This window comes from Pelobates fuscus, chromosome 3, assembly GCF_036172605.1.
Source record: "Pelobates fuscus isolate aPelFus1 chromosome 3, aPelFus1.pri, whole genome shotgun sequence".
Classification (NCBI taxonomy): Eukaryota; Metazoa; Chordata; class Amphibia; order Anura; family Pelobatidae; genus Pelobates; species Pelobates fuscus.
This window is the reverse complement of record NC_086319.1, coordinates 424,254,341-424,268,860: the sequence shown is the minus strand read 5'-3', so window position 1 is coordinate 424,268,860 and position 14,520 is coordinate 424,254,341. Positions and strand designations below refer to the sequence as shown.

At 42.9% G+C, this 14,520-nt stretch overlaps 1 protein-coding gene across 1 annotated transcript in view; it reads right to left on the bottom strand.

The window, feature by feature from the left end:
• Positions 1-14,520, bottom strand: part of LOC134601573 (phospholipid scramblase 1-like) — a 122,648-nt gene that overhangs the window by 52,056 nt on the left and 56,072 nt on the right. The window contains exons 4-5 of the mRNA XM_063446096.1: positions 4,169-4,196; positions 86-267 (exon numbers count right to left, since the gene is read on the bottom strand). Of these exons, the coding sequence (XP_063302166.1) occupies positions 86-267; positions 4,169-4,196 (210 nt within the window). The remainder of the gene's footprint in view (positions 1-85; positions 268-4,168; positions 4,197-14,520) is intronic.

Below are 14,520 nucleotides of genomic sequence, written 5' to 3'. Positions count from 1 at the left end.
TACAGGGAGACAGAGAATGAACCTACAGGTGGATGCAGAATGTAATGGTGGAATGTTGATGAATCTGGAAGATTCTTACGAGTACCTTACGAGTACAGGAACATTCACAATTCTGGACCACTTCCATGATGTTCTCCCCATTGTTATTCCGGATCTTTGTATTGTAGATAGGTCCGCAGCACTGAACAATCTCATCCGCTTGGTACACCCGCTGGCCAACTGAATCTAGAACTTCGAAGGAGCGTCCGTAACCCTGGGACACCTTGACTAGGGATCAGAGCAGAAGACAATGAGTAGCGAGCAGCAGACAGTGTGACAGGGCTATTCACTAAGGTGCATTTCAAGTAAAGGCCAGAGAAAGAGCTGGAGGAAGAGCTGATCTGGAGAATTGTTCCCACTTTGACATCTCGGTTTAAATCTGAAATTGATTTTCATTTAGGTTATTCACTGAAGCGAGAATTCCAAGTGAGATCTAAATTAATTAAAAGTGGAAATAGCTGAAACTGATTTTCTCAGCCAGGTATACTTTCAGATCAGCTACTTTGGCCTTATAGAAACACCAAACACCATATACAAAGCTGTATTCCCAACACTATAGTGTCCCACAGCCCCAGCAACCTCCAACTCCCCAATGGACGGGTTTCATACATTTACTCGAGTCCCTCATTGCAAGCTCCGCCTCCTCCGAATTCATCGCGGGGGGAACCCAGCGAGAGCATTAGGCCTTCCCATGAGGAAAGCATTGAATTTAGCCTGTGGACATCCATTTATATCCCCTGAGACAGCAGAAATCGCCTCTAATGGCTGTGTGGAAGATAACCACAGAGACAGTCTTAACTCTAGAATATAAATATTGCGGGTTCAGAGAAACAACAGGGGCACTGCACACAAACCATTTCAATGAGATGGCGTGGTCTGGGTACCTATACTGTCCCTTTAAATTTGAAATTCACTTTAAATAACAAAGAGAGACAAAGAATAGAGACTGCACATAGAGATAGCACTATGGATACAAATAGAGTTATAGTAAAGCATGCAATCTGCAGAATAGGCACGGCATGTCATTATATAGAGAGGCAGCAATTTACACAGAGCTAGTATGACATAGCATTGGAAAAATCCTAAAGCAACGTGGGTACAGTGAGGGGAAAAAGTATCGGATCCCCTGCTGAGTTTAAAGGTTTGTCCACTTACAAAGAAATGATTAGTCTAGAATTTTAATGGGAGGTGAATAGAGACAGAATACATTTTTTTTTTTTAAATCAAGAAAAATGCATGTAAAAAAAGTTATACATTGATTTGCATGTCAATGAGTGAAATAAGTATTTGATCCCCTATCCATCAGCAAGATTTCTGTCTCCCAGGTGTCTTTTATACAGGTAACGAGCTGAGATTAGGAGCACTCTCTTAAAGGGAGTCCTCCAAATCTCAGCTCGTTACCTGTATAAAAGACACCTGTCCACAGAAGCAATCAGATTCCAAACTCTCCACCATGGCCAAGACAAACAAGCTGTCCAAGGATGTCAGGGACAAGATTGTAGACCTACTTAAGGCTGGAATGGGCTACAAGACCATCGCCAAGCAGCTTGGTGAGAAGGTGACTGTTACGGTTGCCCCAGGCTAGCTGAGGGTTGAAACGCCTGGATGTCCTTGTCCCCGGCAATGAATATTTCATCACCTAACGATATTACTGCAAGCGTAGAGAATTCCTGGAGCTCTAATATTAAATAGACCCTGGGCAAGCATTAGTTTGGGTCTCCTGCGCAGTGGCATGCAATCACACCCTACATCCCACCGCAGTGACGGCAGTAGAGAGGGCCCTGGTGCAAGAATTTTTTTGTGCCTGTTATCGCAAGGGTGGCCAAAAGGTAGATCCCCATCTGTCGTGCAGCTCCAACAATACTGTGACAGCTGGGGCTCTACATTTTCCCATGCTTGCAGGGTTGGATTTAGCACTGATCAGTGTTTTGTATGGATAATGTTTGTATGGGGTGTTGGTGTTTGAATTCAAAAATGCATTTATGAGTAGTGTTGAGTTTCGAAAGCAAGGGTGTGTTTATATGTAATTTTGGTGTTTAACACGTGTTTTGTATGTATTATTGTTGTTTCACCGAAGGAGTGTGCTTGTATAAAGTGTTGAAGTTTGAATGCAGGGATGTATCTGAGTTTCATGCTAGTGTTTGAATGCGGAGATGTATGCACATATACACATACACTGCCCACAAACACACACGCAGATACACACACAGACACTCTAGAAAACATGCTGACACACATTGACACACATGCCGATACATAGATACACACACTGAATACATACAGATACACATTGAGACAGGCATACTGACACACACAGACACTGAGATATGCACAGACACTGACAGACATACTGACACACACATTGACAGACATACTGACACACACATTGACAGACATACTGACACGTACACTGACAGACACAGACACATACTGACACACATTGACAGACATACTGACTCACGCAGACACGCAAACACCAACAGACATACTGACACAGACACACATTGACAGGCATACTGACTCACGCAGACACGCAGACACGCAAACACCAACAGACATACTGACACAGACACACATTGACAGGCATACTGACACATACACTGACAGACAGACATATACTGGTCCACAATGTGACAGACATGCTTACTGTAGCGGTCACCCTGGTGAGTAGAGACGTCCTTCTCCCAAGTGTGAGTTGTGTTACAGCATTCAAAGTAGTCATCCAAGTAGAGAAGCAGGTATAGCTTTTAAAGCATTCCCTACAACAAGAGACAGGCGTCTGTGTTGAGGGTAAGTATAACTGATTTTAATGGAAGCCACAGCTGGCCTTTTATGCAGGTCCCCATGCAAGGGGTTTCTGGTGACACATTCCAGGGGCATTCCCCGCTGGACCTGAGAGGGGACAGCAACATAAGGACACACATAATTACATTACCTCTCAGGTCCAGGACATGCATAATAAAAATACCCCAAAATACATATTTAACAATGAGGTACCCCTTAAAGTCCTATATCCCCGGATAGCCTGGATCTAAGAGCCCAACATATGTCGAAATCACTCAGATCCCACGAATGTAGCCGAAACACCACCGGGGTATAGATTAGACCGACCGCACACAAGGCGCCTGCCCAAAACAGTTCCATGAAATCAGGCTGTGCGGTCTGTCTATTTCGGGAGTACCAAAATAAATAAGTAAAATAATTGTTCATGCATCCGTTCCCGGGCCCCTGCTGACACATGCCTACCGGGTGGCCCTTAGTGCATTGGCATCCTTCCTTTGTGTGCGAGCCAGTGCGACCCTGTGCAGCCGCACCTCCGGGTTCATTGGGCTCAAATTCCGGGTTCATTGGGCTCAAATACATTGCAGGCAGTGAGGCCCGTTTGCCCCGTGTTATCGACGGCCCTGCCTATGACCCCAAGAACACCATCCCCACCGTCAAACATGGGGTGTTTTTCTGCTAAGGGGACAGGACATGTACCATCAAATCCCCTGGCCAGGGCATTGAAAATGGGTTGTGGATGGATTTTACAGCATGTCAATGACCCAAAACACACAACCAAGACAACAAAGGGGTGGCTCAAGAAGAAGCCTAGATCCCATAGAAAATCTGTGGAGGGAGCTTAAGGTTTGAGTTGCCAAACATCAGCCTCGACCCTTAATGACATGGAGAGGATCTGCAAAGAGGAGTGGGACAAAATCCCTCCTGAGATGTGTGCAAACCTGGTGGCCAACTACAAGAAACGTGACCTCTGTGATTGCCACTAAGTACTAAGTCGAAGGGGCCAAATACTTATTTCACTCATTGACATGCAAATCAGTTTATAACTTTTTTGTTATTCTGTCTCTCACTGTTAAATTATACCTGCCATTAAAATTATAGACTAATCATTTCTTTGTCAGTGGACAAACGTTTAACCCCTTAAGGACCACACTTCTGGAATAAAAGGGAATCATGACATGTCACACATGTCGTGTGTCCTTAAGGGGTTAAAATCAGCAGGAGATCAAATACTTTTTTCTCCTCACTGTATATACATGCTGCTCCTGGCACAGTGATGTTCACAGTTAGGTATATACATGCTGCAGTAGCGGTGATTTATCTGCCAAAAATATTATAAATTGCTTACATTTTTCTTTCACGTTTAAGAGGTTTATCTGAAAAAACATAAACTGCGTTAATAAATAATTAAACACGAAAAAAATGAATATTCATTCTATATTTGTCCTGGGACATCGGATTCCTCGTTAATGCTACATGGAATACTCCCCAATTAGCAGAAATCTTCACAATATACATACTGCAGGACTTCCAATTGTCCCATTTTCAGGTCCAGGCCCAAGGGATAAAGTGCATGTATGAGTGTGGGAATGGATGAGCTTTGATTGGCTGTCATGTCTGTGTGGGAGTGTTGTATGTGAGGAAGGGGTGGTGTGGTGACTAATTAAGCTTACCCCATTGCCACTTGGGATCTGCGCCAGCAACAGTTTTTCTCCCGTCCTCCCTTTTAGATCCTGGTTTGCCTTTAGAGCTGGCGGGGCCATGACCTTGCCAATTAGGTTGGGAGATGGTTTTACAGGTAGAATATTGAGGTAGATAATGGCCGGGTCTCAACCTGCCCTGTCTCTTATGGCAAACAGCAAGCTAAAAGCCGGCTGGTGGGGAGCATTATGGACGTGTCCCACTGAGCTCAAAGCCGGCTGGTGGGGAGCATTATGGACGTGTCCCACTGAGCTCAAAGCCGGCTGGTGGGGAGCATTATGGACGTGCCCCACTGAGCTAAAAGCTGGCTGGTGGGAAGCATTATGGACATGTCCCACTGAGCCAGGGCCAGATTAAGAGCCCATTGGGCCTGGTGCTGACAATTATGATTGGCCTAATTACAGAATCTTATCGACCAAAAACACTAAAACCGTCATACTTCCCAAGTGTCATGTATCTGATGGAGATGGTGTTGGAGAGAAACTCTAAGGATGCAGCTATAAGAAAACCCATACTCTATGCTAATCTCTCTCTAATTTATGCTTTCATCTTTCAAGTAAATCCATACTCTCTAACAGTAGTGTCCAGTGAAGCAGGAAGCCAATGGGCGGGGTGGTGGGCCACTGACGCAAATCACGTGACCAGAACTGCGAAAAGGGGCGAACATGCCCAAAAAAGGGGGCATGTCTGTCCAAAGAATTGGAAGGCCAGCCTGGCATCAGTGTCCCTATGAATCACAATGTCAGTGTCCCCATGTCACCCAGTACCCTAGTCTCCCAGTGTCTCAGTGTCCTCAGTTTTCCCAGTGTCCCCATGTCTCAGTGTGTCCCGTGTCACTAGGATACTAGGGGACACTGAGAGACATGGGGACAAAGTGAGACATGAGGACACTGAGAGACCCGGGGACACATAGAGACCCAGGGTCGCTGAGAGACTTGGGGACACTGGGAGAAATGGGGACACAGACACTAGGGACACAGAGACATGGGGACACAGACAGTGGGATACATGGGGCACTGATACATTTGGGACACTGGCTGGGAGGCATGGGGACACAGACACTTGGGGACACTGGGAGACATGGGGACACTAGGGACACTGAGAGACATGGGGACACTGAGACACTAGGGACACTGGCTGGGAGACATAGGGACACTGGGAGACACTAGGGACACTGGCTGGGAGACATGTGGACACTGGGAGACATGAGGACACTGGGAGCCATGGGGACATTGAGACACTAGGGACAAAGGCTGGGAGACATATGAACACTGGGAGACATGGGGACACAGACATTTGGGGACACTGGGAGCCATGGGATACTGAGAGACATGGGGACACAGATACTGGGAGACTAAGGGACACTGGCTGGGAGACATGGAGACACTGTGTCCCTAGTGTCTCCGTGTCCTAATGTGTCTCCCAATGTCCCTATGTCTCACAGCATCCCCATGTGACTCAGCACCCCCATGTCTCATAGTGTCCCCTAGTGTCTCAGTGTTCCCTAGTGTCTCAGTGTCCCCATGTCGCCCTGCTGCTTTTCCCCTCATCCCTCACTTCCCTAAGCTGAAGTCTGTCTCTGCTGGCTGGGAGCTGTTGTCTGAACTCTCTGTGCTGTGTAGCTGCTCCCCCGTGGAACAGTGAGTAGAGAAAGGCAGGGAGGAAAATGCTGTAACTACCTATGCCTGCCTCTCTCCACACACAGTGACCCCTACTGGCTGGTGCTGGTATTGCAGAGTAATCTCCGTTTATACTGAGAAAAATATCTGCATTTGTATTGCCGGTATTACTGCAATACCGGCACAGCCAGGCAGCCTCAAATACCGGCTGTGCCAGTAAAATACCACTCAGGTGGCAAACCTAAGATTAGTGTGTAAAAAAAAAAAATTGACCTTTTTTTTTCTTTTTAAATGGGCCTATTCCATGGGCCTGGGCCTGGAGCTGCAGCTCCATCAGCACCTATGTTAATCCGGCCCTGCACTGAGCTAAAAGCCGGCTGGTGGGGAGCATTATGGACGTGTCCCACTGAGCTGAAAGACGGCTGGTGGGGAGCATTATGGACGTGTCCCCACTGAGCTAAAAGCCGGCTGGTGGGGAGCATTATGGACGTGCCCTACTGAGCTAAAAGCCGGCTGGTGGGGAGCATTATGGACGTGCCCCACTAAGCTATTTATCTTTCATGCCCCATAGGATCTTTGTATTCATAAATGGGCATTATGGTTATAATGTTTAGGATTTATCCTAACATGATTGAAATGGTTAATTGTGTTTTGTCTGTGGACTAAGAATGTTCAGATATAGACAACACCCTTTATTGAATAAATAAACAAACAGACGTTTTACTAATTAATTAGACAGGAACATATAAAAGCATGCCCCAATGAACTGTTACACTATCTTGAGAAAGCCTGGTATTGTGGGCGAAACGCGTCGAAGTGTGAACAGCTTCCTGCTGCTAGAGGTGGATGCACGTCTAACTGTCAGCATTGTTTGCCAGCCACAGCCTCCTCTCCGTTTAAATATTCATTGTATCAGCGCTGAGATCGGGTGGGAGTGTGCACTGATGGTAACGGCTGCCAAGCCTCTGTGTATTTTAAAGTTTATATCGTGGTGTCTTGGAAACGAGTACCACAACTTGCTGATGTAAGGGTCTTTAATTTGGGGGAAGGGTTTTGTATGTTAACTTGATTAAATTGCAGCTATGAAAGGTCTTTTTGTATCATTGCAAGGTTAAAAGCCCACAGTGCAACAATGTACCTACAGAGGCTGTGACATAGCTGTAAGACTAATCGTAACCCTGTAAGATCATCACCCAAGATTTATTGGACCCTACAGCAAGACTTTTTATAATTATTTGAGTACTACACTTATGCTGGTCTGTTTTATTGTATTCTATTTTATTGCATTTGGAAGTATTTCCACGAATCCGCATTTAGAAGTGTTTTACTTCAGATTGAGAGTGATCACCTAAATTAGGTTTTCAAGTATAGCGCTGACACTTTATTTTGTTGATATATTATGTGTAAAGTTTTTAAGGATCTTTATATGTGTATAACTGCTGAATTTACTCACGTTCTTATTGATATTTCGTTTTATTTACTTTTAAGATCTGCGCTCTCCTATTTTATCTAGCTATACATACACTGTATACCTACAGCGCTTACTGTACCTCCCTCTACTGTAATGTAACCTGTAAAGTGCTGAGTATACCTGTTAGCGCTATATAAATATAATATACATACACTGTATACCTACAGCGCTTACTGTACCTCCCTCTACTGTAATGTAACCTGTAAAGTGCTGAGTACACCTGTTAGCGCTATATAAATATAATATACATACACTGTATACCTACAGCGCTTACTGTACCTCCCTCTACAGTAATGTAACCTGTAAAGTGCTGAGTACACCTGTTAGTGCTATATAAATATAATATACATACACTGTATACCTACAGCGCTTACTGTACCGCCCTCTACTGTAATGTAACCTGTAAAGTGCTGAGTACACCTGTTAGCGCTATATAAATATAATATACACACACTGTATACCTACAGCGCTTACTGTACCTCCCTCTACTGTAATGTAACCTGTAAAGTGCTGAGTACACCTGTTAGCGCTATATAAATATAATATACATACACTGTATACCTACAGCGCTTACTGTACCTCCCTCTACTGTAATGTAACCTGTAAAGTGCTGAGTACACCTGTTAGCGCTATATAAATATAATATACATACACTGTATACCTACTGCACTTACTGTACCTCCCTCTACTGTAATGTAACCTGTAAAGTGCTATGTACACCTGTTAGCGCTATATAAATATAATATACATACACTGTATACCTACTGCACTTACTGTACCTCCCTCTACTGTAATGTAACCTGTAACGTGCTGAGTATACCTGTTAGCGCTATATAAATATAATATACATACACTGTATACCTACAGCGCTTACTGTACCTCCCTCTACTGTAATGTAACCTGTAAAGTGCTGAGTACACCTGTTAGCGCTATATAAATATAATATACATACACTGTATACCTACAGCGCTTACTGTACCTCCCTCTACTGTAATGTAACCTGTAACTTGCCGAGTACACCTGTTAGTGCTATATAAATATAATATACATACACTGTATACCTACAGCGCTTACTGTACCTCCCTCTACTGTAATGTAACCTGTAAAGTGCTGAGTACACCTGTTAGCGCTATATAAATATAATATACATACACTGTATACCTACAGCGCTTACTGTACCTCCCTCTACTGTAATGTAACCTGTAAAGTGCTGAGTACACCTGTTAGCGCTATATAAATATAATATACATACACTGTATACCTACTGCACTTACTGTACCTCCCTCTACTGTAATGTAACCTGTAAAGTGCTATGTACACCTGTTAGCGCTATATAAATAAAATATACATACACTGTATACCTACTGCACTTACTGTACCTCCCTCTACTGTAATGTAACCTGTAACGTGCTGAGTACACCTGTTAGCGCTATATAAATATAATATACATACACTGTATACCTACTGCACTTACTGTACCTCCCTCTACTGTAATGTAACCTGTAAAGTGCTGAGTACACCTGTTAGCGCTATATAAATATAATATACATACACTGTATACCTACAGCGCTTACTGTACCTCCCTCTACTGTAATGTAACCTGTAAAGTGCTGAGTACACCTGTTAGCGCTATATAAATATAATATACATACACTGTATACCTACTGCACTTACTGTACCTCCCTCTACTGTAATGTAACCTGTAAAGTGCTATGTACACCTGTTAGCGCTATATAAATAAAATATACATACACTGTATACCTACTGCACTTACTGTACCTCCCTCTACTGTAATGTAACCTGTAACGTGCTGAGTACACCTGTTAGCGCTATATAAATATAATATACATACACTGTATACCTACTGCACTTACTGTACCTCCCTCTACTGTAATGTAACCTGTAAAGTGCTGAGTACACCTGTTAGCGCTATATAAATAAAATATACATACACTGTATACCTACTGCACTTACTGTACCTCCCTCTACTGTAATGTAACCTGTAACGTGCTGAGTACACCTGTTAGCACTATATAATAATAATAATATACATACACTGTATACCTACAGCGCTTACTGTACCTCCCTCTACTGTAATGTAACCTGTAAAGTGCTGAGTACACCTGTTAGCGCTATATAAATAAAATATACATACACTGTATAAACCCTGCACTTACTGTACCTCCCTCTACTGTAATGTAACCTGTAACGTGCTGAGTACACCTGTTAGTGCTATATAAATAAAATATACATACACTGTATACCTACTGCACTTACTGTACCTCCCTCTACTGTAATGTAACCTGTAAAGTGCTGAGTACACCTGTTAGCGCTATATAAATAAAATATACATACACTGTATACCTACTGCACTTACTGTACCTCCCTCTACTGTAATGTAACCTGTAAAGGGCTGAGTACACCTGTTAGCGCTATATAAATATAATATACATACACGGTATACCTACTGCACTTACTGTACCTCCCTCTACTGTAATGTAACCTGTAAAGTGCTGAGTACACCTGTTAGCGCTATATAAATATAATATACATACACTGTATACCTACTGCACTCACTGTACCTCCCTCTACTGTAATGTAACCTGTAAAGTGCTGAGTACACCTGTTAGCGCTATATAAATAAAATATACATACACTGTATACCTACTGCACTTACTGTACCTCCCTCTACTGTAATGTAACCTGTAACGTGCTGAGTACACCTGTTAGCGCTATATAAATAAAATATACATACACTGTATACCTACTGCACTTACTGTACCTCCCTCTACTGTAATGTAACCTGTAAAGTGCTGAGTACACCTGTTAGCGCTATATAAATAAAATATACATACACTGTATACCTACTGCACTTACTGTACCTCCCTCTACTCTAATGTAACCTGTAAAGGGCTGAGTACACCTGTTAGCGCTATATAAATATAATATACATACACTGTATACCTACTGCACTTACTGTACCTCCCTCTACTGTAATGTAACCTGTAACGTGCTGAGTACACCTGTTAGCGCTATATAAATACAATATACATACTCTGTATACCTACAGCGCTTACTGTACCTCCCTCTACTGTAATGTAACCTGTAAAGTGCTGAGTACACCTGTTAGCGCTATATAAATAAAATATACATACACTGTATACCTACTGCACTTACTGTACCTCCCTCTACTCTAATGTAACCTGTAAAGGGCTGAGTACACCTGTTAGCGCTATATAAATATAATATACATACACTGTATACCTACTGCACTCACTGTACCTCCCTCTACTGTAATGTAACCTGTAAAGTGCTGAGTACACCTGTTAGCGCTATATAAATAAAATATACATACACTGTATACCTACTGCACTTACTGTACCTCCCTCTACTGTAATGTAACCTGTAACGTGCTGAGTACACCTGTTAGCGCTATATAAATAAAATATACATACACTGTATACCTACTGCACTTACTGTACCTCCCTCTACTCTAATGTAACCTGTAAAGGGCTGAGTACACCTGTTAGCGCTATATAAATATAATATACATAGAAACATAGAAACATAGAAACATAGAATGTGACGGCAGATAAGAACCATTCGGCCCATCTAGTCTGCCCAGTTTTCTAAATACTTTCATTAGTCCCTGGCCTTATCTTATAGTTAGGATAGCCTTATGCCTATCCCACGCATGCTTAAACTCCTTTACTGTGTTAACCTCTACCACTTCAGCTGGAAGGCTATTCCATGCATCCACTACCCTCTCAGTAAAGTAATACTTCCTGATATTATTTTTAAACCTTTGTCCCTCTAATTTAAGACTATGTCCTCTTGTTGTGGTAGTTTTTCTTCTTTTAAATATAGTCTCCCCCTTTACTGTGTTGATTCCCTTTATGTATTTAAATGTTTCTATCATATCCCCCCTGTCTCGTCTTTCCTCCATGCTATACATGTTAAGATCCTTTAACCTTTCCTGGTAAGTTTTATCCTGCAATCCATGAACCAGTTTAGTAGCCCTTCTTTGAACTCTCTCTAAGGTATCAATATCCTTCTGAAGATAGGGTCTCCAGTACTGTGTACAGTACTCCAAGTGAGGTCTCACCAGTGTTCTGTACAATGGCATGAGCACTTCCCTCTTTCTACTGCTAATACCTCTCCCTATACAACCAAGCATTCTGCTAGCATTTCCTGCTGCTCTATTACATTGTCTGCCTACCTTTAAGTCATCAGAAATAATCACCCCTAAATCCCTTTCCTCAGATGTTGAGGTTAGGACTCTATCAAATATTCTGTACTCTGCCCTTGGGTTTTTACGTCCAAGATGCATTATCTTGCACTTATCCACATTAAATGTCAGTTGCCACAACTCTGACCATTTTTCTAGTTTACCTAAATCATTTTCCATTTGGCTTATCCCTCCTGGAACATCAACCCTGTTACATATCTTAGTATCATCCGCAAAAAGACACACCTTACCATCAAGACCTTCTGCAATATCACTAATAAAAATATTAAAGAGAATGGGTCCAAGTACAGATCCCTGAGGTACCCCACTGGTGACAAGCCCAAGCTTCGAATATACTCCATTGACTACAACCCTCTGTTGCCTGTCACTCAGCCACTGCCTTACCCATTCAACAATATTGGAATCCAAACTCAAAGATTGTAGTTTGTTGATAAGCCTTCTATGTGCAACAGTGTCAAAAGCCTTACTGAAATCGAGGTAAGCAATGTCTACTGCACCACCCTGATCTATAATTTTAGTTACCCAATCAAAAAAATCAATAAGATTAGTTTGGCATGATCTCCCTGAAGTAAACCCATGTTGTCTCTGATCTTGAAATCCATGTGTTTTTAGATGTTCAACAATCCTATCCTTTAACATGGTTTCCATCACTTTCCCCACTACTGAAGTTAGGCTTACTGGCCTATAGTTGCCCGACTCCTCCCTATTACCTTTCTTGTGAATGGGCACAACATTCGCTAACTTCCAATCTTCTGGGACTACTCCTGTTATCAATGATTGGTTAAATAAATCTGTTAATGGTTTTGCTAGTACACCACTAAGCTCTTTTAATAGCTTTGGGTGTATTCCATCAGGTCCCATTGACTTATTTGTCTTTACTTTTGACAGTTGAAATAGAACCTCTTCCTCTGTAAACTCACGTGTAATAAATGACTCATTTATCCTTTTTCTTAACTGAGGTCCCTTTCCTTCATTTTCATCTGTAAATACCGAACAAAAATATTCATTGAGGCAGTCAGCTAGACCTTTATCCTCATCTACATACCTTCCTTCTTTTGTTTTTAATCTAACTAATCCTTGTTTTACTTTTCTTTTCTCATTTATGTATCTAAAAAAGGTTTTATCCCCCTTTTTTACTGACTGTGCTATTTTCTCTTCTGTGTGTGATTTGGAAGCTCTTATAACTTGCTTAGCCTCTTTCTGCCTAATCTTATAGGTCATTCTGTCTTCCTCACTCTGGGTTTTTTTATAATTACTGTGGCGAAACCAGCTTCGCCACTGTGAACTGGAGAGGCCTGGCTGCTAGCCTCCTGCCCGCTGACTATGGCCCCTGGACATATTGCACTTTAAAGACTATATTTGGGCATGTACTAATTTGTATTGCTGCTACTGGCCCTTTAAAATCAGCAATGGACATTTTGGGACTACTGTCCCTTTAAGACTGTGGAGCGTAGTTGTCAGGATCGGGACAGGGATCCAACACGCAGAGTACAAAGAGTGGAAAGGTACGTATACCGGGCCTTAGAATGGCCGGACTAACGTACCGAGAGTAAAGAATAGTCAGAGGCAAGCCGAGGTCGAGGGAACGAGAAGACAGATAAGCGAGAGACAAGCCGGGTCAAGGGATAACAGAGAAACAGGGTAGTACAACGAGCCGAGTCAAAACCAATAGAGCAAACTAGAATACCAGAGCACTGAGTGACTAGACAAGCTAGAACCACGACAGGGCAATGAGCTGAAGTAAGGAGTAAGCTTAAATACCCTGGCTCTGGATGGAAATCACGCCTCTGACAAGTACCGATTGGATATCGGACACTTGAGTGACAGATTGCTCGTGCTAGCGTCATGACGTCACGTATTGAGCGTCCTGCTAGAAAAGGACGAGGATTCCTCGCGGCCGGTGTTTAAGTGACTGGATGAACCGCGAGGAACGGAGGAAACAGCTCGCCTGGACGGATACACCACCAAGTCTCTACCTCCCTTAGAGGTAGAGGCCTCAGGTACCCTGACAGTAGTACAGTAATCCTGCCTTTAATACTTTCATGTCATGTATGTATTGTTGTATGCAGTTAACCTGGGTTATATATGTGTACAGCATTCATCTGATTGTTCGGTAGAATCACTCCATTCATTGTATTGAGGAAACTACCGAACAACCAGACCACCCAGGACTAAGTGTGCCTCCAATTACCGTTTGCAACAATGTTGCAAACAGGTAATTGGCAATCAGTGCAGTGTGTTCTGTGTCCTCTGGGTGGCCGCCATTCAGGAAACAACCACGTGGCGGCGGCCATCTTAAACTACCGAACAGCGGTGTTTTGCCGTCGAGTGTCTGGAACTAAAATCGGACACTTGACTAGGCAAACACCGCTGAGACCTCCATACTTCCAGAAATTCGTATGGAAACTACCGAATGACCCGCCGTTCGGTAGAAAGAACCCCACAAACAAGGGAATTCATTCTAACCCTCTCCAGGCTCTATAACACAGGCAATTCGCCTGTTTTCATTCCCTTATTTGTGACCGACCGCAGGGCCAAAATGCATGGAACTGATTTCGGATACTTTACCCATGCGGTCGGTCAATACTTTAAAGTTCCATAACTCCTGAACCATTTATCCGAATGGGCTGATTCTTGCATATGTTGTCCCCCTGAATAAG